General features: G+C 44.6%; 1 protein-coding gene across 1 annotated transcript; it reads right to left on the bottom strand.

The window, feature by feature from the left end:
• Positions 1-7,422: 7,422 nt before the first annotated feature.
• On the bottom strand, positions 7,423-20,277 carry cxcl12a (chemokine (C-X-C motif) ligand 12a (stromal cell-derived factor 1)). The gene is made up of 4 exons (XM_035400278.1): positions 20,127-20,277; positions 17,146-17,260; positions 13,378-13,464; positions 7,423-11,306 (listed from the first exon to the last, which is right to left on the bottom strand). The coding sequence occupies exons 1-4, from the start codon at positions 20,191-20,193 to the stop codon at positions 11,279-11,281; spliced, it is 297 nt and encodes a 98-aa protein (XP_035256169.1). The 5' UTR covers positions 20,194-20,277; the 3' UTR covers positions 7,423-11,278.
• Between the last annotated feature and the right edge of the window lie 2,005 nt (positions 20,278-22,282).

Raw genomic sequence — 22,282 nt, 5'->3', positions numbered from 1 at the left:
ACTGAAAACACCATGCTCCGCCTGGCCTCTTTGAGTTGGTCTTGAAGAGCGAAGATCCTTGACGTTTGAGTGGGTTGCGTGTGAGGTTTTTGCTGGAGCGCCTGGCGGTAAGTACGGTAAGTGGGTCTCTTGGCGGCATGGGAGGACCAAGCCACGGGGAGTGAGAGGGAGAATGCGCGGTCTGGCGTACGGAGCGTTGAGTCACGCAGCTGCTGCTCCTGTTCCCTCACCTCCTGGGCTGTGGGGGGGAGGGGGTGGGCAGGGGGGGATGATCCTGCTGACCGCGGTGTTCTGGTCCTGCGATCGTCCCTCTCCCGCTGTTTTATTCTGACGAACTGGCGCTGCGTTTCAAAGCGTGCGCTAAAGCGGCGATTCGTGGTTGTCACAGCGTGCGTTTGCTTTCCCCCTTTTGCGTATTAATCCAGTGTCCGTTCCATCTCACGCCCTGTAGTGATATCTGGCTGGATTTCCTTCCTTATCAAGTTCAGTGAACTGAACGGTGTAGGTTGTTTTCTTAGTGTTTCAGGTACGACAACAGCTTTAGCAGTTCCAGTTCTATGAGGTTCTAGTACTGTATGTTACTGTAATTTCCTCCTTTTGGTACCAACAGCCTTGCTACCAGTTCTAAATTGCTCTGGTTATTAATTATTGAAAATTCATTTTTGATTGGCATCATAATTATTTGTTAAAATCACTCTGCAGAATTTGTGGACATAGATCAGTCCACATATCAAAATAGTCATTGTAAAGTACTACTTTACCTTTGCAAAGTAGTGTTTACACACCCAGTGTTTGTAGTAGGAGTGCTTAGAGAGAAGTAAGATTTGTATTTTTTTAATTGCCATGACAAATGTTTTTCAATAGTTTTTCGCCAATACAGCCCTGCCCTGTGTCCACATTAGTAGATGGCAACGTTGGCTAATGACGGTGCAAACTCGCCAATAAAATGACTGTCAAGGCATTGGCTGCTCCTTCCAATCTGCTACGTCCCATTAAACCGAGCTTTTTGTCTGAAGCATTTTTCTCTGCCTGCGTCTATAACGATAACATTTTGTTACATTGACCTAGAACTCTGTGCTGACCTGCTCTCAATAGTTAGCTGTCTCCTCTGTGTCTGCCATCCTGCGTGACTACTGCAGATCTTTGAGGGGGGGGATGGGGTGGGGGGGCTGTGGATGAATGGGAGCCCTCTCTGAGCGAGCTCTCCTTTTGGCTGAATCACGGGGGCCAGAATGCTGGGGCCTTTTGTCTGAACCCGGCCCCTGCCTGTGTACCCCCCTACCCCCCCCCCCCCCCCCTCCACTGTGTGTGTGAGGCTGTTGCTGTTTTGGCTCCTCAAACTCCCATAACATCCATCTTATAGTAACACATGAAAGGTAAAGGGAGGGTCGGGGACTGCCCTCCCCCATTATATTCTCATCTCCTCAGAGACCCAGCCGGGCCTGTGTCATTCGGCTTCATTCGCCCCTGCAGCCGCTGCGCAGCGTGGAACTCTCCGGAGAGTTAGGCTGAATTAGGCTGCCTCTAACTCTGGCGTCTGTCCCTCTGTTCGCTCCATGTTCACAGATTTCCGTGCACTAAAGGCCCCCTTTTGAACTGCGCACTTGTGAACTGGGAGCCATTTTGGCTCATTATCGCTGCTCTAGGTTTGGACAAGGGGTCATCAGATACGGAAACTTCCTGAACCCCCCCTCCACTCATACACATACGCATGCATGAACACACGCACGTGCGCACACACATACATGCATACACACTCAGGCACGCACGGACACACACACACACACACACACACATACATACACACACTCCAGCATGCGCACACACACACATGCGCACACACACAATCAGTCACACATGTGCACACACATGCACATGTACACACATACACACACGTACGCACACACACACACATGCGCACACACACAATCAGTCACACATGTGCGCACACATACACATGCGCACACACACACACACACATACACTCAGGCAGGCACACACACACACACACACACACACATATGCGCACACACACACACACACACACACACACACACACACATGCGCGCCCACACACACACACACACACGTGTACACATACACACACACACACACATATGCGCGTGCACACACACACACACACATATACACACACGCGCACACACACACACACACACACATACACACACACACGTGTACACACACACACAGAGACCGGGGCGTTGGATTATCAGCACCACAGTGGGGTATCGAGCGCCCTCGTTCCCAGAGTCGCAGGGAACGACTCAAACCCGGACCAAACAGCAGCAGCTGGACGACAGCGGAACCACCGGGACCAGGCTGACAGAGCACAGCGGCTGAGCCAGGCCCACGCACCCCTGGGACTAAACTACAGCCCCTCTAATGAGCTGGGAAACGTTGCCTTTGAGACCCGGACGCAGCGCGTTTCGCCAGACTGCGCTTAAGGCTGGTCACAAAGGGACAGCGAATAGCGGGTCATCTGACACGGAGGCGGTCCGAACACGCAGCGGCGCTTTGAAGAGCGCTCTGACCGCGGTTTCACGGCTTTAACAGGCTACGCTGTTCGCGGTGACATCGTCGAAGCTTTCTCGCTGAACGCGAGAACCTCGTAGGCTGAAGGTTTTAGACGTGAAATGAATCGGTCCTCTGTCCGATATCGCAGCCAACTATATGTATATCGCATAGAGGCAGTCTTGAATGCATCCCTGATTGATTTTTGTCCATTTTGTTTCGCGTGACATTACAGGCATTTAGCAGATGCTCTTATCTATAACTCCCTTAAAAAGCTTTGTGCATTTTACATAGTATCCATTTTTCCAGCTGGATATGTCCTGATGGAATTTAGGTTAAGTACCTTGCTCTTGGGAACAACGGCAGTGTCGTCCCTGGGAATTGAACCTGTACTGAAACCTTTTTGGCTGCCAGCCCAACTCTCTAACCACTATACCACACTGACTGCTGTTTTGTGTCTTATTTTCTCCTGCATGACAAAGCGACAGTCACATATGACTGGTGACCTCTTAGATGGATAACTGCCCAATAAAGTCGCCATTAGACATTTTTAAAAGGGGATTAAAGTCCAGCCAGCTTTCTGAAATAGACTGCACAAACAGAGTGAGAACAAGCCTCCCATTTTCTCCACCCTGGAGACAGAGCGGGGAGATGCTGTAATCGATGGGACTGCTTCCAAAATGGCCGGTCCGTGACCCCTCTTCCCCATTAAGGCAGCCTTTTCCATCCGCTTGTATGAGCATAAAAACATTCCAGACCTCTTCTTAGGTTCAGTGCTACCAGCTGCACTGTAATATGTTCTTTGTTAAATTAACATGAACATGAACATGAACATTGCAGGCATTTAGCAGAAACTCTTATCCAGAGCGACTTGCATACAATTTGCATTTAATCCATTTATACAGCTGGATATATACTGAAGCAGTGCTTCAACACAGCCGTCCTGCACTTACAGTGTACACGTGGTCCCTGTTGGACTCATATAAACTCTGTTAGTGTTGAATTAACACTGAGCGCTTTGCGGTGTTGCCCTTAATGAGAGGGGATACGGGACAGAGAAATCTGTCGAGGTGAGCCGTCTGGTTCTCATTCAGCCCAAGCCTCAGGGCACTTGGTACACTTGACATTGCATAACAAACCAGACTCCTTTTCACTTCTTGAGCAACATCAGGAGTTCTGCTGTTGCTAAGATGAGTCACATGATGTGAAGGAGCATCGAGAGCCAAAAACGAATTCACGATCCGTCCTGGCTGAGGGTGATCTGCGATGTTGTGAGGTCTTCACAGGCCTTCGTTCCTTATGACTTCTACAGTACGCTGCCTCCGATTCTTACAATAGCTTGTCGAGTAAAGACTGATCACTTCGGACAGATTTATAATGATTGACTGTTGCTGTGCGTGTGTGTGTGTGTGTGTGTGTCTGTGTGTGTGTGCATGTGAGCGCAAGTGAGTGTGTTTGTGTGAGTGCGTGTGTTTGTGCGAGTGTGTGTGTGCATTCTAATGGCAGCAGTGTAGTATAATGGGTAAGGGTTGGCCTTGTAACATATCCAGTATATATCCAGCTGTATAAATGGATGCGGTGTAAATGCTGTGTAAAAAGTTGTGTAAGTCGCTCTGGATAAGAGCATTTGCTAAATGCCTGAAAGCCATGTAGTGGTAGGCTGACTGCTTCGATGCAGCTGCCAGAAAACACACACACATGTTCCAGGGATTATCCTGATCCTTGAAAGGCACACAATGAGCTTTAAAATGAGTTGCTTAGTCTCAGGGGGGTTTATCCTACAACACTTAAGTACCATTAGTGCCTCATTTAAAATCTGTGTAGATTTGGAACAAACACAAAAAGATCTGACATGTTAAAGGGATGTAAAGGATATAAATATAACTTCTTGGATTCGCCAAAAATAATTTTTGCCTTCGTTGACAGGTAACATTAAACTATAGCTTCGTCTCTTCGTAATGGAGCACCGCAGCCACTGAGTGGTTTGTCTCTGTCACAGTGAAGGTCTGCCAGTAGGTGATTTTGAACAAATTCCAGGACAGGCTAGTCTGAGCGAAACTCGGGGCTAAAACCAGCCTCCTGGAACCTGCAGGGTACTTTAAGATATTGGAACGGACAGAGCAGCTTTCTAGTGGCGAGGGCCTGACCCCAGCCAGGTGGAAGCTTTTAAATGACTCCATTTTGGATTTAGCGTGTAGAGGGGTTTTGGCAACTGGGCCCTGTTCTTATCGGGGAGCTGGTTTAAACTAAACAGGCGCAATTACGTAAATAAGGTGCCCCGTGAGGTGCCCCGTGACACATTTTGTCCGTATGTCCTGCTGTCCTAATGTCCATCCCTAATTTTACCTGCCGTCAATTAATTACTTTGAGAGACACAGGGAGAACAAAGCAGGTGACTGAACAACCAAACCTAGCTCAGCAGTGCTCCTGTGAACGACCTGCCGAATTCCAGTTGCTACATTGTATCTATGCACCACAGATGTATTTAATTTGCTAAATAACCAGCCCCCGCCCACCACACGTGTGTGTTATATGGTACATGTGTTGACTTTATGAGTTATCCACTCTTCCTCCGACATTGTGGTTTGCCGAAAGCGCATTTCAGAATGAAAAATGTTCCTGCTTTTGTCATCCTGTCATGCTTTTGAGGGTGCCCCCCCCCCCCCCCCCCCAATAGGGGGCGCAGACCTCACTGCAGGATTACACGGTGCATTTTTCAGAAAGCGCTTGTGTGTCAGGAGGTTTCCTGTTTCTGCGGGATTGGTTGACAGTGGAATTCGCACACCTGGTGTTGAAAATGAACACTGGACGTGTCGCTGGACATGTCAAGACCAGGCTTGATTTGGTGTTAGATACTATCTATTCTGTAGGTAAGCAGAGCACTAGGTACAGTTTAGTCTGGAAACTGGTGAGAATTGTTGGGCTGAATGGCCTGTTCTCATCATTATGTTATGTTATGTCAGTACATTTTATTTGGCAGATGCTCTGATACAGTAAGTGCTCTGTGCTTGGTAATGTAGAGGCAGCAGAAGATCACTTGTTCTTTCGGCGATACTTGACATTTGATACAGCACAAATTCAGTCAGTGAGCACAGGTTCAGTACAGGCTCAGTTAGTGAGCACAGGTTCAGCACCACAGGTTCAGTACAGGCTCAGTTAGTGAGCACAGGTTCAGCACCACAGGTTCAGCACAGGCTCAGTTAGTGAGCACAGGTTCAGCACAGGCTCAGTCAGTGAGCACAGATTCAGCACCGCAGGTTCAGCACAGGCTCAGTCAGTGAGCACAGGTTCAGCACAGGCTCAGTCAGTGAGCACAGGTTCAGCACCACAGGTTCAGCACAGGCTCAGTCAGTGAGCACAGGTTCAGCACCACAGGTTTAGCTCGGGCCCCCAGCTTGCATGGCCTCTCTCTCTGTTCTCCTTCCAGAGGTACATGAGTCACACAGCCTGTTTGGCACTGACTTCACCTGTGAGGGGGATGGACAGGCTGATGTATGCTGGGGGATGAGAGCTCTCTCTGATAGGCCCACTGCCAGTTTAGCCACGTTTGCTGCACTTCTCCTAACAGACTCCTTCTCGCTCTCTGCGGTTTTATTTCTCGCTTGCCAGAGCCAGATAATCCACCCCTCTCTCTGGTTTTTTTCCACATTATATTTACCGATGTGTCCTTTTTCTCTCTGGCAGCTATAGAGATCCCCGCAATGAAATGCATAACTGTTCTCTGAAAACCAGCCAGCATCTTTCCTGATAGTCGTTATTCGACCTACATACATCTACTTGGAGCTTCACATCAATTTCATATTTTCAGGGAAAATAAGTTAGTATATACTTGGCTGTGCCAAGCCCATACTGAATCAGTGGAATGACGGGGTACAGTAGGTCTGTTGCTTGATGTGCTTTTTCTTCCACTTTGGAATGGCTGATTGTATTCGTCAGCACTCTCTGCTCCAGCCTCTGCTGCCAGTGGAGGTAGTGCAGACAGGCATGTGTTCCGCAGTGTGTTATCAACCACAAGTCAGCTTCTCACAGATGTAAGTCAGAGGAAGATGCTTCACATGCAGTCCAGCAGTCAACCAGCAGGGGTCGCTGGTGAGCAACGAGACTGTGTGATCCTGGCTGACTGAAGCCCTCCCCACCCTTTGGAGGTGGTAGTGTCAATAGTGCATGGCCTGTTTAGTGACCAGATGATTGAGGAAACCTGCTGACGTTTATGCAATTTATGGTTCCAGGTTATCAAAAGCTTTCACGCCTTGCCAGAGTTGTAATGTACAGTCTAATTAGATCTTTGGATTTCTGATTACTGCCACTGACACATGTATGTAGTAGTTCTCCCTGAGCGTCATGGACATAAAAACCTGTTATGAAGAACATATTAAACCTCAGGTGTTAACACCTTCACACTTTAGGGTGAAACACTACTTGTGTTTTTTTTTTTTTCTTTTGTGAGGCAGCGGTTTCTGCTGCATCAGCAGTTTTGTTCAATCACACGGAGGTTTTAAAGGGAAATGTTGAGTGACAAGCCAAATGAGTTCATACTGCTAACACAGAACAGTAATTTAACGAGACGGGCGATCCCCTGGGGCTGTGTAGCTCTGCAGTTCAACAGGTGAAGTTTGGCAGTTGCCCTTTTATTCCTTAAAGCCAGTACTATAAAGGTTTATGTAATTACACAGTGCTCTCTGTCTATGCAAGAAAATGGAATGGACTTAGTCTTACAGTCTTAATGGACTGTAATGTAAACTGTTGTGGTATTGCAAACCGCAGTTGCTATTGCTAGTCTGCAAGCAGCAATGAGATGGATAACTAAACATGAAAAACACTTGATTAGACTGGAACCGGTTCATATCTAAACAGCTACTAAAATGAAAATAAGAGGCAAGAAGGCGAATGCTGCTTTTTTGTTTGTTTATTTAAAAATGTTGTGTGAATAGAAAAACATACCAGGAGCTGGCATACAAACAGTGAAGTATAGTTTTAAAGCTAAATAAAAACAAAATTATAATTGTGATACATGTATGATGTAAGCTGCCTTACAGAGTATTTATTTTCACATTTAGTGGGAAAATTGTACATATAAGCATACATTGATAGACAGAAATACATAAGGTGAAAACAAGAAAGAAACCACAAATGTAGTGAACATCATAATTAGTGTGACAACTTTCTTGGATGAGGATCCTTAAAACCTTTTGCCTGCAAGTAATGGTTGAGTATATCATTTTGGCCAGTTGTGTTGTGAAGTTACCAAAGCATCAGATTACTTTGTTTTAATGCGTTGAGTCATTTGATCATGTATTTACGTTTTTACCCAGATCAACTGTGGCAAATGCCATTTTACATGGACTAATATACGTGCGCATAAATTTCAAAAACAACGGGGGCTTTTTGGTCAAATGATTAAATGCCTTAAAGGGCACCATTGGGCTGCTCTTGGAAAATTATCTGTGGTTTACCCAGCAAAAAACATTTGGTGTGTGAAGTATTATAACTTGGAAGTTGGTATTAAAATATTCATTTTTAAAACATCAGTATTTATAAGTATGTAAAATGAACCCTAAGACAAATTCTGTTGTGTTTCAGCGATTCTCACAAAGATTCAGAAACGCTTTGTATGTCGAACCAAAGGCTTCCCCTGGGTTACACATTCTCTTAGGATGACCCTAGGTGCCCCAAAACATTTAGCTCTCCCTGTTGTGGCTGCAAGCATATTTCAGGTCCCTGTAATGCATGTGTGTATTCATGCACATGTCTATTTTAAGTGGTTTTTTAAATCTCATCCACAGTTGTCCCACGCGCACGATTATTTTCACTTTGGCGAAACGTATCGTGTCTGTACATGTACGTACTAAGGGCATGAGATTACTCACAGTTTACGGAAAGAGGAGTTTAGAGTTTATTGGGTTAATGGTTAAACAACAGACTACATCAACCTACTACTTTTTTAATCTACCAGGGTTAAAAAGTGTGCTTGTACACGTTAAAGACAGCTACACGATTACATTGCTGCTCATGCATATAGCTACTATACCTTTATCTGCTATATGGAAATAGTTACTGACAAACAGATGCCATTTGCTTGCTGATGCTATGGATAGTTTAGTTGGGTGGAATGAAGTGAGTTGTACGTGGTTGACAATAATGGCCCTTTTGTTGCTGTAAGCCTGTATGAAATGGACTAAATGGGTTAGTGTACAACAACCAAAACTAAAACAGAAACAAAAAGGGCTTCCAAGTTTTAAATACACAGAGGGCCTTCTCTAAAATTCACAAAACCTGGGAAAGTGTTCTGTAAAATGTTATTGGATCTGTTTCTATAGTGTACTGTCTAGAGATTCTATGTACTGATCAGGGGTTCTTGGTGCTGCATCCAAAAATGTAGAAGGCCAAGGGTCTTCAGCTCCTCGATTTGTATCTCTGATATATATGTTCTGTATATAGAATATCTTTGTTCAAACATATTATTTCCAGGGCTATCCACTTGTGCACGCTGGATTTGTCAAACAGTTTCCTGGGTTTGCAATACTGCTTCAGTTGTTCCCTTGTGCTTAAAAACAATTTCTAGTTCCTACTTATGCACTCGGTACACGATTCCCAGAATGCACCTTGAATGTCAGCACTGACCTAAAGAGGACGTATTCACTTTTGCCTTCGGTGAGTCACTGGGTGTGTGGGATCCGCTGTTTCTCAACACTAAATTTATCGATGAAGGCGATTCATCACACATTTAATTAATCTACACCTTGTTGCTTGGGTCTGAATTGGATGCTATCTTTAAGGTGAAAATAAAAAAAATGACTGAATGACTGCTATTGTGCCAAAGTAATTTAGAATCCCATCAAAATTTTAGATTTTTAAGCAATGCTGGGCTTTTATTTTAAATGTAAGTTGTTCCTATTTTGAAATTCTGAAAATTCAGTGTCACTGGTCCCTGGTGCATTCTGGGAACACCTTCATATTGTATGGTTATTTCAAAAATCGCAGGATATACTTCAAAGATAACTCACAAAAAATATATAAGAAGTATTTGCTATGTTGATAAGAAATTAAAGCAGCTAAAAACAGAAACAAAGTTTTATTTTGCACAGACAATATGTGATTTAATATACAGTATACATACTGTATATATATATTGTAAACAAATAAATGTAATGTAAGTATATAAAAATATAACTACTGAAATTTTCTATTCGAAACGAAAATGTGAAATTCATAGTTGGGAGGGGAATGGTAACCAGAATAGTAAGATTCCATTGTTTTTACCACATTCGGTGAAATTATTGGCTCACCAGGCTAGTTTATTTATCAATGAACACATTGCATTTAAAGTGCATTATAACCCGAGATTATACCATGTGAACACTAAGAAATGATCTGTGCTTTATTGTTCTTAGTAATATTACCTACCATTATAGTAACATTAAAATAGTATTGTAATATTGTTATGATCATCACCCTCGCCCTCATTGACTAGCTGTATGGAGTAACATTCTCTTTTGGGCACATCTCAAAAGAAGGGACTACCCAAAAGGCATGCATCTGTTATTGACGTCTATAATACTTAATGAAACATCCTCCTCCTTGCATATTAATGTGAAAACTCGTGTCTCATATCATCACTGCTCACACACACTGCCAGTTTAATGGTGTCCTAAATCAGGACAGACAGGACCAGAGCAAAGAGATTCTGCTGACGTTTCTCTCGTTTACACGCTGGCTATGTTCCCTTAAGCAAATCTGAAAGCAGTTAGATTAGCGTGCGATGCCAAGGCCGAAGGGCCTTTTCTAAGTCTGCGGGCTACGGAATAAAAACACAGACTTCTTTCACTGTGGTCCTTTTTTTTAATAAAAATAGATTTTTAGACACAGCACATGGCTCGTTACATAAACCTTAAAATAGTGATTGAACGCGGTAATGGACGTGGGAGGGTCTGTGTTTTCCCAACATGACTCAAGACTGGTGTCCCAGCACCACAAGCGGCTCTGCGGAATGCGCCCCACAGCCGGGGAAAAGAGAGAAAGGCGACAGACAGAGACGCAGCGTTTCCCCGCCCCCCCTCCGGTGAACGGGCTTTCTGATTGGTCAAAGCCCAGCCTGCCGGCCAGCCCCTCCCAGTTGATTAGCAGGGAAGTGATTTTGTTCCTGCTTGATTAATCAGGGAATGCTTATTTTCAGACCATAAAATGCCTGGGTGTGTCATGTGACCAGGCCTTCCTGTAGCTATACTTCTTGTAGCTCTCCTTCCTGTGGCTATCCTTCCTGTAGCTAATCTTGAGATTGACGTCTCCACTTTTGTACATCCCTGTGGATAACGGTGAATGTAATGCATTGCAATGCTTCTGTAGTCTCGGCCAGCTGATAGCAGTAGATAATCATTAGCAATAAAGCCAACTGCTAACAACTCCCACAAATTTTTCAGTACGGTTTTTGAAAATCTTAATTTCCTGATTAATCAGGAAAAATCACATCCCCGTGTTTGACCAGAAAGCAAATGTTTTAAAGTTTTTAGTTTTTTTTTTTTTTTAAAGAAGAAATTTTATATACATCAGATGTACAAACTCAAGCTCACACACATGTAATTGCACTTTGCGCTAACAGAAGAAAAAAGTGTCTATACTGGCGGCGGCGGCGGGGCCGTTGGTGGACTGAAGGTCTGTTCGACAGTTTAAGTGCTGTTTCAGCAAGCGTTCCAGACATACGTATCTGTGCGGTGGGTTCGAACAGTAGGCTGTCCCCCAGCTGGGCTCCTTAGTTAGACTGTTTCTTGGCTTTTATTCTGAAAGAGAGGATGGAGAACAGAGCAGGTAAATAAAAAAATACATCAAGGGTTGGGCCTTCCTCCTAGATGCTGTAGTTGCTCAGAAAGCATAAAGGGGAGATGAGTTAGATTACATTCTACAACTTGAAGATACTTCCAGCAGTTTTGCGCAAGGGTGCTTGTATTTATTCAGACTAGACGTTTAAATTTAGCCACATCTACGAACTAAATGGTGTGCTTCATGACTGCTGTGACAGTGGTGTGTTGAGCCCAAAATGTCATTGGTAGATAAGGCACAGCAGACTAGTCTGGATTCTTATTGGCACACTGTAGTTTTAACAATGCAACTCCTTTGGGATAATAGGGACAGAACATGAGATTTTTCACCCGCAGGTTACCGTTAAACTTTTCTCCTATAGTTTCTGTTTCATAGCTGATGTACCTAACTAAACATCCTCAACAATAGTAAGAACAGTAATAATAGTAATGTACATTGCAAAACCAATGAATTGAAAAATGAATATATTCATTGCTCCATTCCAGACCGTGGTCAAATACGTATTTGTTTTGAATTCAAATACTTTTCTGTGCTCTATTGATCTTGCCTGGTGTAACTGAGCCTGCCATTATGACCAGAAGGTGGGGTTTGCACCTATTGAGAGTATTCCATCGGTTCCAGTACACCAGACAAGATCAGCAAAGTGTAGAAAAGTATTTGAATCGAAAAACGAATACGTATTTGACCCAGGTCTGCTCCACTCATTACACTTCTAAAGACGGACAAATCGCAACTGCGACGCCGGTGTCCACGACGACGAAAAGTCTGCGGTTTACATAACGAGCGCGATCTTAATCACCGCCTCTTCCAGACGAAACCCCCCCTTTTGCGTCTGCGTTTAAGTGCCGTCCGTTGAGTGCGCACTGTGTACTGCCCCCGCTGATCTGCGTCTGGCGGCTATTTGGGGCCCCGGAGCTCTTGGGGGGGGGGGGGGGGGGGGGCGTCGTCTGTTTTGGCACCGGACCTGTTTTTGTCGTGCAGAGCAACCGTTCGCACCTCTCTGTGTTTCCCAGACAATGCGCAGTCGTACAGGGACGGTAAAGACCCCCCAAATATGTTTGGTGGGGGGGATGGACGGGGGTGGAGGGGGAGGGGGGGTGCTTGTGGAGCGGTATCAGCCCCTGTACAGCAGAACCCCCCCCCGCGTAGTAGACGCATTATCCGCACTGCTATAGGTGAGGGCACTGCTCAGCTCTCAGTGGCTTTTTAAAGAATAATCCCTTCAGCACCTACTGTAGGACCGGGGCCTTTAGCTAAACGGTGACCTTTAAACCCGCTCAGATATGGAGAGCGGAAAATAAATAATTAGATCATGAGTGAAGGTCTGCTTTACATCCCCCCCCCATGGCCCATTCTGAAGTCTGACTAACCCGTATAAACAGATGAGCTAATGGCTCACACTGGGGGGGTGGGGGGGTGGGGGGGTGGTGGGTGGTGATGGTGGGGGGGTGGGGGGGGCAGGGGTGACCTATTATTATGACCCTTTTTGTTCTCTTGTATGTATGTTGGTACACATGTCTGGGTACATGTACAGTATGTGTATGTGGATATTAATTGATGTGTCAATATGTTCATGGCACTCTCCCTAGGCACCGTCAACAAACGTGCGCATTCTATTAATGCGTGAGAAACATAAAACAGGAAACAGGTTTTTATTTACTTTTTTTTTTTTTTTGCTATTCACCTGTTTTTATGCGATTCTTGTGGTAAATTGTTCCATTTTAACATTTTCATTTTAAGTGAGGTTGGTGCTCTGGGTAAATAAGATGAGGAGAGAGTTACTTTTGAACCAAATTTTAAAATATATATATATATATATATTAGATTTTCTTTTTGTACATTTGAGTCAGAAAAGTGCCTGAGGTGACCAAGGTGCCTGTAATCAAATACGAACCCCTGCAGCACAGACATACGGACGTACGGATTGTGAAAAGGTGCTGAAGCTCACGTGGAAGTGGCCATATTTCATGTCCTGTGTTTCTCACAGTCACCCGAGTCTTCCCTTACTCAACAGGAGGGGTTTTTATTTACTTCTCAAGGGCGTTCTTTAAATACTGCTGCAGCCACTTGGTCTTGGGGTCGATGCAGACCTCTCGGTTGTTCTTCTTCAGTTTGGCACTGCGGAGAGAGGTAGAGGAAGGTGAGAGAGAGCAAAAACACATAATCCCACGTTCACACCTGATAGACCTTCACAAAAAAACATGTTTATAAAAGTATGCCTGAAGTACACTTTTTGTAAACGAAATCCCAGGTAGTCCAGAAGATCACGGTTTAATAGTCAACAAATTGAGATACAAGGTTTTCATAAGTGGTCGCTCATAAATCGTATGCTTAAAGAATAGTATCAGGAAATACTTAAGTAAATAGGTTTACTTAAAATTGGCCAATTTTGTTTTAAAAAGTACTTTAAAAATATTTGAAAAATTAACTTGATGAACTTAAGTATACTTTCAAGTGTGCTTTTTTGTAAGGACAGTCCGAGTCTTTTATGCTGCAACCTTTCCAATGGGAAAACTGTAGCATGTGTACTGTTTTTTAATGGTAGACATCTTGGGAGGGTTTAAGAAATTCATAAGATATTCGGCTTCGTCACGTAAGCATCTGCTGAGTATGTCCTTAAACGGTTACTTTGAGTTGAGGCATCGGTGCGTAACTGACCGTTTTGAATCAGATTTGTCGTGTTAGTTTCATGGGGATTCACTCCGTGGGCAGGAGCACACCGCTACGGTTCCCCAGCCGAGAGTAACGGGCCGTTTTCTTCTATCTAAAAATTCAGCTGCCGGCTTAAAACCGCAGAAAACCAGAAGCGTCTTTCAGCCTGACTGACGTGACACCAAGATGGCTGCCTGACTTCCTTTCAGGGAAGCTGGCTGAGGTTTGGTGGTGAGGTTGTGACCCGAGCATGTATCGTAACATTTGGATTTCATTCACTGCCTGGTGTGTTCTTCTTCTGTGGTCTGACATGGGGCCCCTGTAAGGGCCCGACGGACTGCTGTCCCACACCCTCTGTGCCCCGGGGGCAATAGATCAGACTGCAGAAGCCTCGTCAATGTTGTATACGCAGGGCAAGCCGGCATTGTGCTGGTCGTGCAGAGACGATGTTAATCGCTTCTGTTTTAGCCCCAAACAAATAAACGCGCCGTCGTTAATCTTGTTTTTGCCCCTCGGTCAAAAAGGCCTACTGTATGGAAGTGAAAGCTGATAGCCAGTCACTGGAACCGTTCTTGGTTTTGTAGATTATGGCCAGCTTCAAAACATGCGCTTTTGATTAGAAATCAGCGTGTTTTCCATTGCCTGGTCCACTTTATTGAATTAGCTTGACTGGGTTTTTTTTTTTTTTGTGGGGCACCTTCTATTTGAAAGTAAACATTCGACTAAAAGTAAAAGACCAGCAGCAGCAAAAAAAAAAAAAAAAGACTGAAATTTGATTGGTTTTATTTTAACCAATACCAGCCCTCTTATTGGCTACATTTCCCAAACTTCTGATCATTTACTAAATGAGGAGTGTATCAAGAGTTCTGAAATTTGGTGTGGGGGGGGGGGGTTCCTCAGGGATCCATGTATCAGAGGTTATTTAGACAAAAAGGAGCTGATAGAGGAAAGGTTTCTGTTGGAGAGTCTCTTCAACAGTCACTCATCTCCTAACCTGCCACACATATCCCCCAATCACTAATCTGGGATGAAAAGGTCACAGGGACTTTGCCATTGACTGGCAAGAGGTCACAAACCTTCAAAAGAATTGATTGCAAACTACACACAATCTTCAAAACAGGAGAAAACAAAGCTAACATTGGCCTCATCTGTAACTCCTCCCCCTCCCTTTAAAAAAAATAAATAAACAAACTTGCAGAAGGAAGTGCTATAAAAACTAAACACTAATCAATTTTGTGTGTCACCTCAAATGTCAAATCGTATATACTAAAAAAACTGTGATAGACTCGCTCTATATTCTGAGGGAAGGTGGGGGGGGCTGGGGTTTGTAGTTTGTGTGTTTTGGGCTCCTGGCGTCTCTCTGATTGAGGCAGCAGGTGTGGGCAGTGCAGGAGGAGCAGGAGGACCGCAGGTAGTAATCGCTTCACAGCGCGCTGAGAGCCGGGGCAAACAGAGGGGGCGGAGTTAGCATCCCCTCTCCTCCTCAACGCAAACAGAGGGGGCGGAGTTAGCATCCCCTCTCCTCCTCCACTCAGACAGAGGGGGCGGAGTTAGCATCCCCTCTCCTCCTCCACTCAGACAGAGGGGGCGGAGGTACTAGCCCCTCTCTCCTGCATGCTGCTCAAGCGTTAAGGAGACTGGTCGGGGCTGGGCCGTCTTTCCGCCTGTGACTCTGAGTCCCGTGCCAATCTGCCGGGACGTTTACTCAGGCACCCCCCCCCCCCCCCCCAAACCCCCGACACGTGGGCCAGTTGCCCCTCCCCCATAAATACTGATTTCTCTGGTTCCGAATATGGCATCCAGGGGCGAGGGAGAACTTTTGAAAGTCATGAACTTGCGCACGTTGCGTTTTTTGATTGCCATGAACTCGCGCACATGTTACATTGCATTGCATTCATTTAGCAGTGGCTCTCAGGCAGGGCAGCTAGAAAGGGAGCAGCAGTGAGGGAGCATGAGTGCATCCGCATCAGGTTTGGGCTTCCTGACAGCTAGCAGTGGGAGAGAACCTTCAGCAATAAAACCAAAGAGTGGTGGCCTTGGGAAAATGCATGGATGGATGGATCGAGAACCTCCATTTCCTGATTAATTTGGAAAAGAATAAGGGAAATATGACATCCCTTGTTTTTGTGAGAGCCCTTTTTCAGGCTGTCAGAAAGGTCTGAGTGAGATGAGATCATAACACGGTTTTGTAATAAATAAAAAAACAAAAAAAAACTAAAGCCATTTCCGACCGACGAGTCGTTAGCATGACCGGAAAACTCACGAGAGAAGAACTCAACGGGGCCAATTGTTTTGACCCTTCCTTTTTGTTTCCCGTAAATCCCCCCCCCCCACACACACACACACACACACACTCCCCTCCCCCTCACTCTGACCCTAATTACAGAAGCGGGTTCGAGCCCACTGTGTGGAACATGTTCCTTTCAGAGTCTCCGTCAGCTCGGCAGATTGATGGGGTGGGATGACGGATAACTCAGGGGCCACCTGCCCCCTCCCAACCCCCCCCACCCCCCCCAGCCCCGCCACCTACAGGGGGGACATCTCAGCAGCAGGGTAGGGTCTACAGGGTGGGGTTAAAGGGCACCCTTGCCTATTCTCTGAGAGGAAACGGCTCCTCACACTGCCAGTCGTCTACGTCTAATCGGAAATTCAGTTTTACATTTTCCCGAAACTAAAAAGAAACTGTGCCAGCAGCTGTGCGAGAATAAAGCCTCAGTGAAAGTGCTGGGAGAAGAGATTTCTGGATGCACCGACACCGTTTACTTAGTGGCCCTGGATTCACATTCCGTTAGTGTCATACTGTGTTGAGGACGAGTAGCATACACTAAAATGCATCTTCTTAAGCAATGCAAAATACCGCCAAAAATGTATGTATCTATAAACTATAATCAAAATAGGTAGATTTTCAGGTGGCACAGAGGTATAAAACAACGTATAAAAAAAGAGGCAAGCTATATCTCACATGCGTCCATTCATCCATCCATCCATTTTCAAACCCGCTTATTCCTGGTCAGGGTCTCGGGGGAGCCGGAGCCTATCCCAGCATGCATTGGGCGAGAGGCAGGAATACACCCTGGACAGGTCGCCAGTTCATCGCAGGGCCGAGGCACGCGTGCAGGGGCGCGTTTTGAGATTGGCGGTACTCACATGACTTGGAAGGAGCAGTTGGGCGTGTTCAGGAACCTCAGTTCTCTGATGTTCCGCTGTGGCATGGCGACCGTGGTGCGGCACCAGCACCTCTCCACCAGGCTGATGGGTTTGGCTGCAATGCAAAAACCAAGGCCGGGCATGAGGCTCCCTCACACATCTGCGATATGAGTTATTTTGGGCGCTCGAGCCACCCCACCCCCCCCCCCCGCCCCCCGCCCCCCCCTCTGCGCCGGGCGGCTCACAGCGTGATTCACCTTTTACATTGCACACGCTCAGCGGGACACTCTGACGGTACTGGGGATTTACGGGGAGTGTTTAAGGTGAAGGGCCGTCCTCTGGGGCTCAGTGTCAGCGCTGCTGCCGCTGACCCCTCACATGTGAGGTCTTAAAGCTATTACCGGCGCACCACAGGTTGCCGCCAAACTGGGGATTTAGGAGACCACCCACCCGGCTCTGCATCACAAATCACCCATTACTCTGCACACCCAGATCTGCATCACAAATCACCCATTTCACTGCACACCCAGATCTGCATCGCAAATCACCCATTACACTGCACACCCTGCTCTGCATCGCAAATCACCCATTACACTGCATATCCAGCTCTGCGTCACAAATCACCCATTTCACTGCACATCCAGCTCTCCATCACAAATCACCCATTTCACTGTACACCCAGATCTCCGTCACTGCACACCCAGATCTCCATCACAAATCACCAATTTCACTGCACATCCTGCTCTCCATCACAAATCACCAATATCACTGCACACCCAGCTCTGCGTCACAAATCACCCACTTCACTGAACAGCCAGACCTCCAACACAAATAACCCATTTCACTGCACACCCAGATCTCTGTCACTGTGCATCCAGATCTCCTCTGCATCACAAATCACCCATTTCACTGCACAAAAATCTTATTCAAAAATAACTGATTTCACAGAACGTCCCTTTAAATAGAACTTAATATTCCCACAAAAAATAGCCCTGCCACCCCATTAAATGGTTGATAAAAAATAAGCGTTTCGCTGTTACATTTTAATAATATTTTCCTCCCTTGTGCTTTTGCAAAAACAGCAATCTCACAGCTCCATAACAGAGAGCTGAATTTCTATTTTTTGCTTTTGCCTAGTCGTTGATTATTACATGGTGTGCTATATTAAATAATGGAGATTTATTTATTACAAAATATGAAGATATACGAGTGGTCTTATTTGGTCTTAATGGTCTTAATTTGATAATGACCTAATCAAATAATTCACTTGGTGCATTCTGCAACGAATGCAATAATTTGGTAATGGTACTTAAATACAAATGCAGTACAAATACAGTTTGCTTGGGTTAACCCAAACGCATTAAATTACAGTATGGTATATAAGGAATAACGTGTATTAAAATAAAAATGGCTCACTGAGGCAGGAAATGAGAGATCCCCATTAAACATTTTAAAGCAACTGGTTCTCACTGCTTCAAAATTCAGCAACGGAACTGTGGTTGCCGATATTCTTGAGGTAAACTACATATTTAGGGGAAGCTTTTTAAAAAAAAAATGTTTTACATGAACTTAAATAGCATTTAGTAAAGTAAATATAAAGTACATACAATGCTGTAGAATTTAACACAATTACAGACAATCTCTTTAATCCCTTCATTACAATCAAATGTATAGAAAAAATGATGTTAATATTTACACACTTGTGCGATAGCGTCATGCAAAAAAGGCGAACTAGTCTGTTTTCTCAAACAGTGCAAACATTGCACCTATTGATTCCTATGTCGGCGCACATTCTAAGTAGGCTAGCTTTAGAAGTAGTAGTGTAGTGTTTATTTTAGCTTTTTTTTAAAAAAAATACATGTTACTTTCATAAGCCTGCTGCGGGGTAGCTGCATCTAGCATCAGTAAGATAAAAGAATCGGCATATGTACATTCCTGAAATACCCTACCACAGGCACAGTCGAGGTACTTAAACTGGCATCACCTTTTTTTCGAGGACATTAACGCGTACATTTGCTTTGAATTACCCTCACCCACACACACACACACACAGGCGCACTCACGCGCACCGCCACACGCGCGCACTCCCCATCCCCAGTTAGTAGGCTACGCTGGAAAACGCTGGTTATTTCTCCGGCTATCTACAGATATTATCATGTAAAAGACAGAGTCATTACGCACGGCGAAGACTGATTGAAGTGCATATCCACCGCTATCGCCGCGGTGTTGTTTTATCCCCCAATTTGTGGGTAATTAAAGAAAAACAAAAGAAGACAAATACACACATTAATCAGCGATGCCGATGAGGTTAACTGCCACAGAGGCCAAATGTTGTATCCCAACGTTCTTTGTATAATTTGGTAGTTTAATACAAGATGTGAGTAAATTCTTCATGCAGTGCTCGTTCATCAATTTGCTTAGTAGTATAGTAGAGTGTACGTAATGCGTGCTTAAAGAAACGCAACCGTATTTATTTCAGTTATATAGCCTACAGAAACCTTAAACTTATTTGGCATAGTTAATTACAAACGCCGGTCTAACTGTGATATACAAATATAGGCTACAAACGACACAGTCAACATAGCCTAGCTGCTAGATCAAAACCGTAGGCTACATCTTACCCATTATTTTACCAGCACAAGCTGCAGCCTATCCGTAAAACATTAGCGTGAATCAAAAGTCAAAATTACTGTATCTAACATTTGCTGTAAACAAAAATACAACCCGAGAAGCGCTATTACACCCGATTGATTTTATTTATACCTGACAAGTCAATGAAAGAGAACAAACTGAATAAACTGTTAAATCATGGTTCAAAGTAAAAGTGGAAAAGCAACAGTAACCTTGCTGGGGACTAAATATGCTATTTGGTTTTACGCTTATTAAGTTTTTGCACGAATACAAGTATGTGGCTCAGAACTTGCAGACCGTTCACGTTTTCAGAAACTGGCATCCACGATTAATAAAGCCGCTAAACTCACCGTCCGATACGTGCGTATGCATCGCCAGTGTCAGCAATGCCATTACCGTCAGCACTCTGAGATCCATGGTGGGTGGTTTTCGGGGGTCTGATGCGAGTAGGTTCCAGGGCAACTGTGACTCGAGGAACCTTCTGCAGAGTGTTAAATTCACGCGCATCGAGCGACTCCCCCTTTTCCGCGGAGAGGAGAGGGGGGGAGTGCCTTAGGAGTGATTTATCACACTTGGCGCGATAAACATCCTCTATTAAAATGGATTTTGGCTCGAAATCAAAGAGCAAATGTATCCTTGTAGCTTTCTCCTTCTTAGTTCGCTGAATGTAGAGACATAACCTGTATCCTCGTTAATTTTGTTGTAGCCGTCCAGGTTACAAGGGACGTTGGATTTGTCCGTTGGCATTGAATCGTCTGTTTTGCGCTTTGTCTCAGTGCCCTACGGCGGCTCTAAACATCTATTCATTTTACTGTATTACAGTGAAATCCTGGGCATTGAACATATATCTGTTCATTTAAGGGTGAACTGGACTGTTTTGCCCGAGCTGTTATTCAGTCGCGGTTAGTCTATTTGGATGTTCAGATTGCTAATGATTTAAACAGCATTTACAAGCTAAGTATAAGCACAATGTTCTTACATTTGGGGCGCTAATAGAATACAGTCCCATTATCGGCCTGATGGATCCCAAAACAATTGGTTTACTTTGAAATAGAATTTTTTATTCCATTGCGGCTTCCTGTTTAACGTGCCAAACACCCAATGGTGGGGAATTATTCGGGTGTGTAACAGGACACAGATGTGTGTTCTGTCTAAGAATTGGCTGCTGCCCACTACAAAAACGGTGTCTTTTGCCAGACCTACATTTTAAACAATGGCTTTGGAGTGTTGTTGCAGAATAATAACAAAAAAAGCATCGATGAATGAATTCTCCGTATGGCCAATCACACACACACACTTCTCATGTTCAAAACCTGCGCATTGTTGAGCAGGAGGGAGTTTGCCTGCTCTGGGCATTCGCTGTCAATAAAGTCTGAAAGATGTTTGTTCCCACAGAGAGAATTTCAACACAGGCTGTCAAAACCTGAAGGTGTGCAGACTGGTGTTGTTGGTAAACCCGAAAAACATGGAGACTGTTAACACAACAGAGTGCAGCCCACAATCGCCCCGAAAAAGTAGAAATGTCAGTTCCAATTGATCTTTTTCCACATCGCGGCATTGCTTTCAAGCTCCATAATACAAAATAAAGCATTGTCGACATTTTCGTAAATAAATAAATCTGTTGTTCAGTAACATTCTCATGTGGCCTACGTTATTTGCTTCTCTTCCGAGGGAAGTTGCATATCAGTGTCGTAAATGACCTCTCTCTCTCTCTCTCTCTCTCTATATATATATATATATATATATATATATATAATGTGTCGATTTGTAGGCCTGTTATTTGCAGTGCTTTTCCAGATATTTTACTGGGGCAATAAGTGAACGCCTCTTCAAAAGCTTCCGAGTGATAACAGCACTAACAAGCGTCAGGCTGTAGACGCGATTTACGAGGCGGCAGCGGGAGAGCTCACACCCGTGGTGAGAATCTAGAGACACCTTTGCCAAGCTGGCCCGGGGAAAAAATCTGTCTAACCCTGGTTCCAGTGCGGCCACTAGAATCACGCTTCCTCTACCTTTTGCTTTGGCCTGGCACTAATCCCAGTCCCAGTGCAGCCGCTACAATCACGCGCTAGAGTCGTGTTCGATGATAACCGTATGAAACCCGCCTCCTCTCTACATTTCGCTTTGGCACTACCCCGGTTTGGCAGAGGTAAAAAAAATAAAAAAATAAAAATAAAAAATAAACTTGTAAAAACCTTAGAATGGGCACATTTCATGCATATGTGAGTATATTTTATCTGTGAGTTTATTTTAACATTTTGTTTTCCTACTTAATGAAAAATTTCCCTTTGCCATGACACAATAACATGATATAAGAACACGCAACTGATATTGAAGAAGGGTGGGCAGGCTGTATTCCATTCGGAAAGCCTGGACAAACTCATACACTTAAAAAAGAAGTTCGGTTTATAGCGCATGTTTTATCATTAAATGAATGACGGGAGTTCACGAATATTATTTATCAACAGACTATATTCCAAAAAAACAAACTGAAGATATTGGATAC

This window comes from Anguilla anguilla, chromosome 18 (genome assembly GCF_013347855.1).
Source record: "Anguilla anguilla isolate fAngAng1 chromosome 18, fAngAng1.pri, whole genome shotgun sequence".
NCBI classification, from domain to species: domain Eukaryota; kingdom Metazoa; phylum Chordata; class Actinopteri; order Anguilliformes; family Anguillidae; genus Anguilla; species Anguilla anguilla.
The sequence above is the reverse complement of the archived record's forward strand: the minus strand, read 5'-3'. Positions and strand labels throughout refer to the sequence as shown.

Coding starts and splice junctions, on each gene's coding strand:
- cxcl12a (XM_035400278.1), bottom strand. CDS start 20,193: ATGGATCTCAGAGTGCTGACGGTAATGGCATTGCTGACACTGGCGATG. Junction 17,261..20,126: donor GCATACGCACGTATCGGACG/GTGAGTTTAGCG, acceptor TTTGCATTGCAG/CCAAACCCATCAGCCTGGTG. Junction 13,465..17,145: donor AACTGCTCCTTCCAAGTCAT/GTGAGTACCGCC, acceptor CTCTCTCCGCAG/TGCCAAACTGAAGAAGAACA.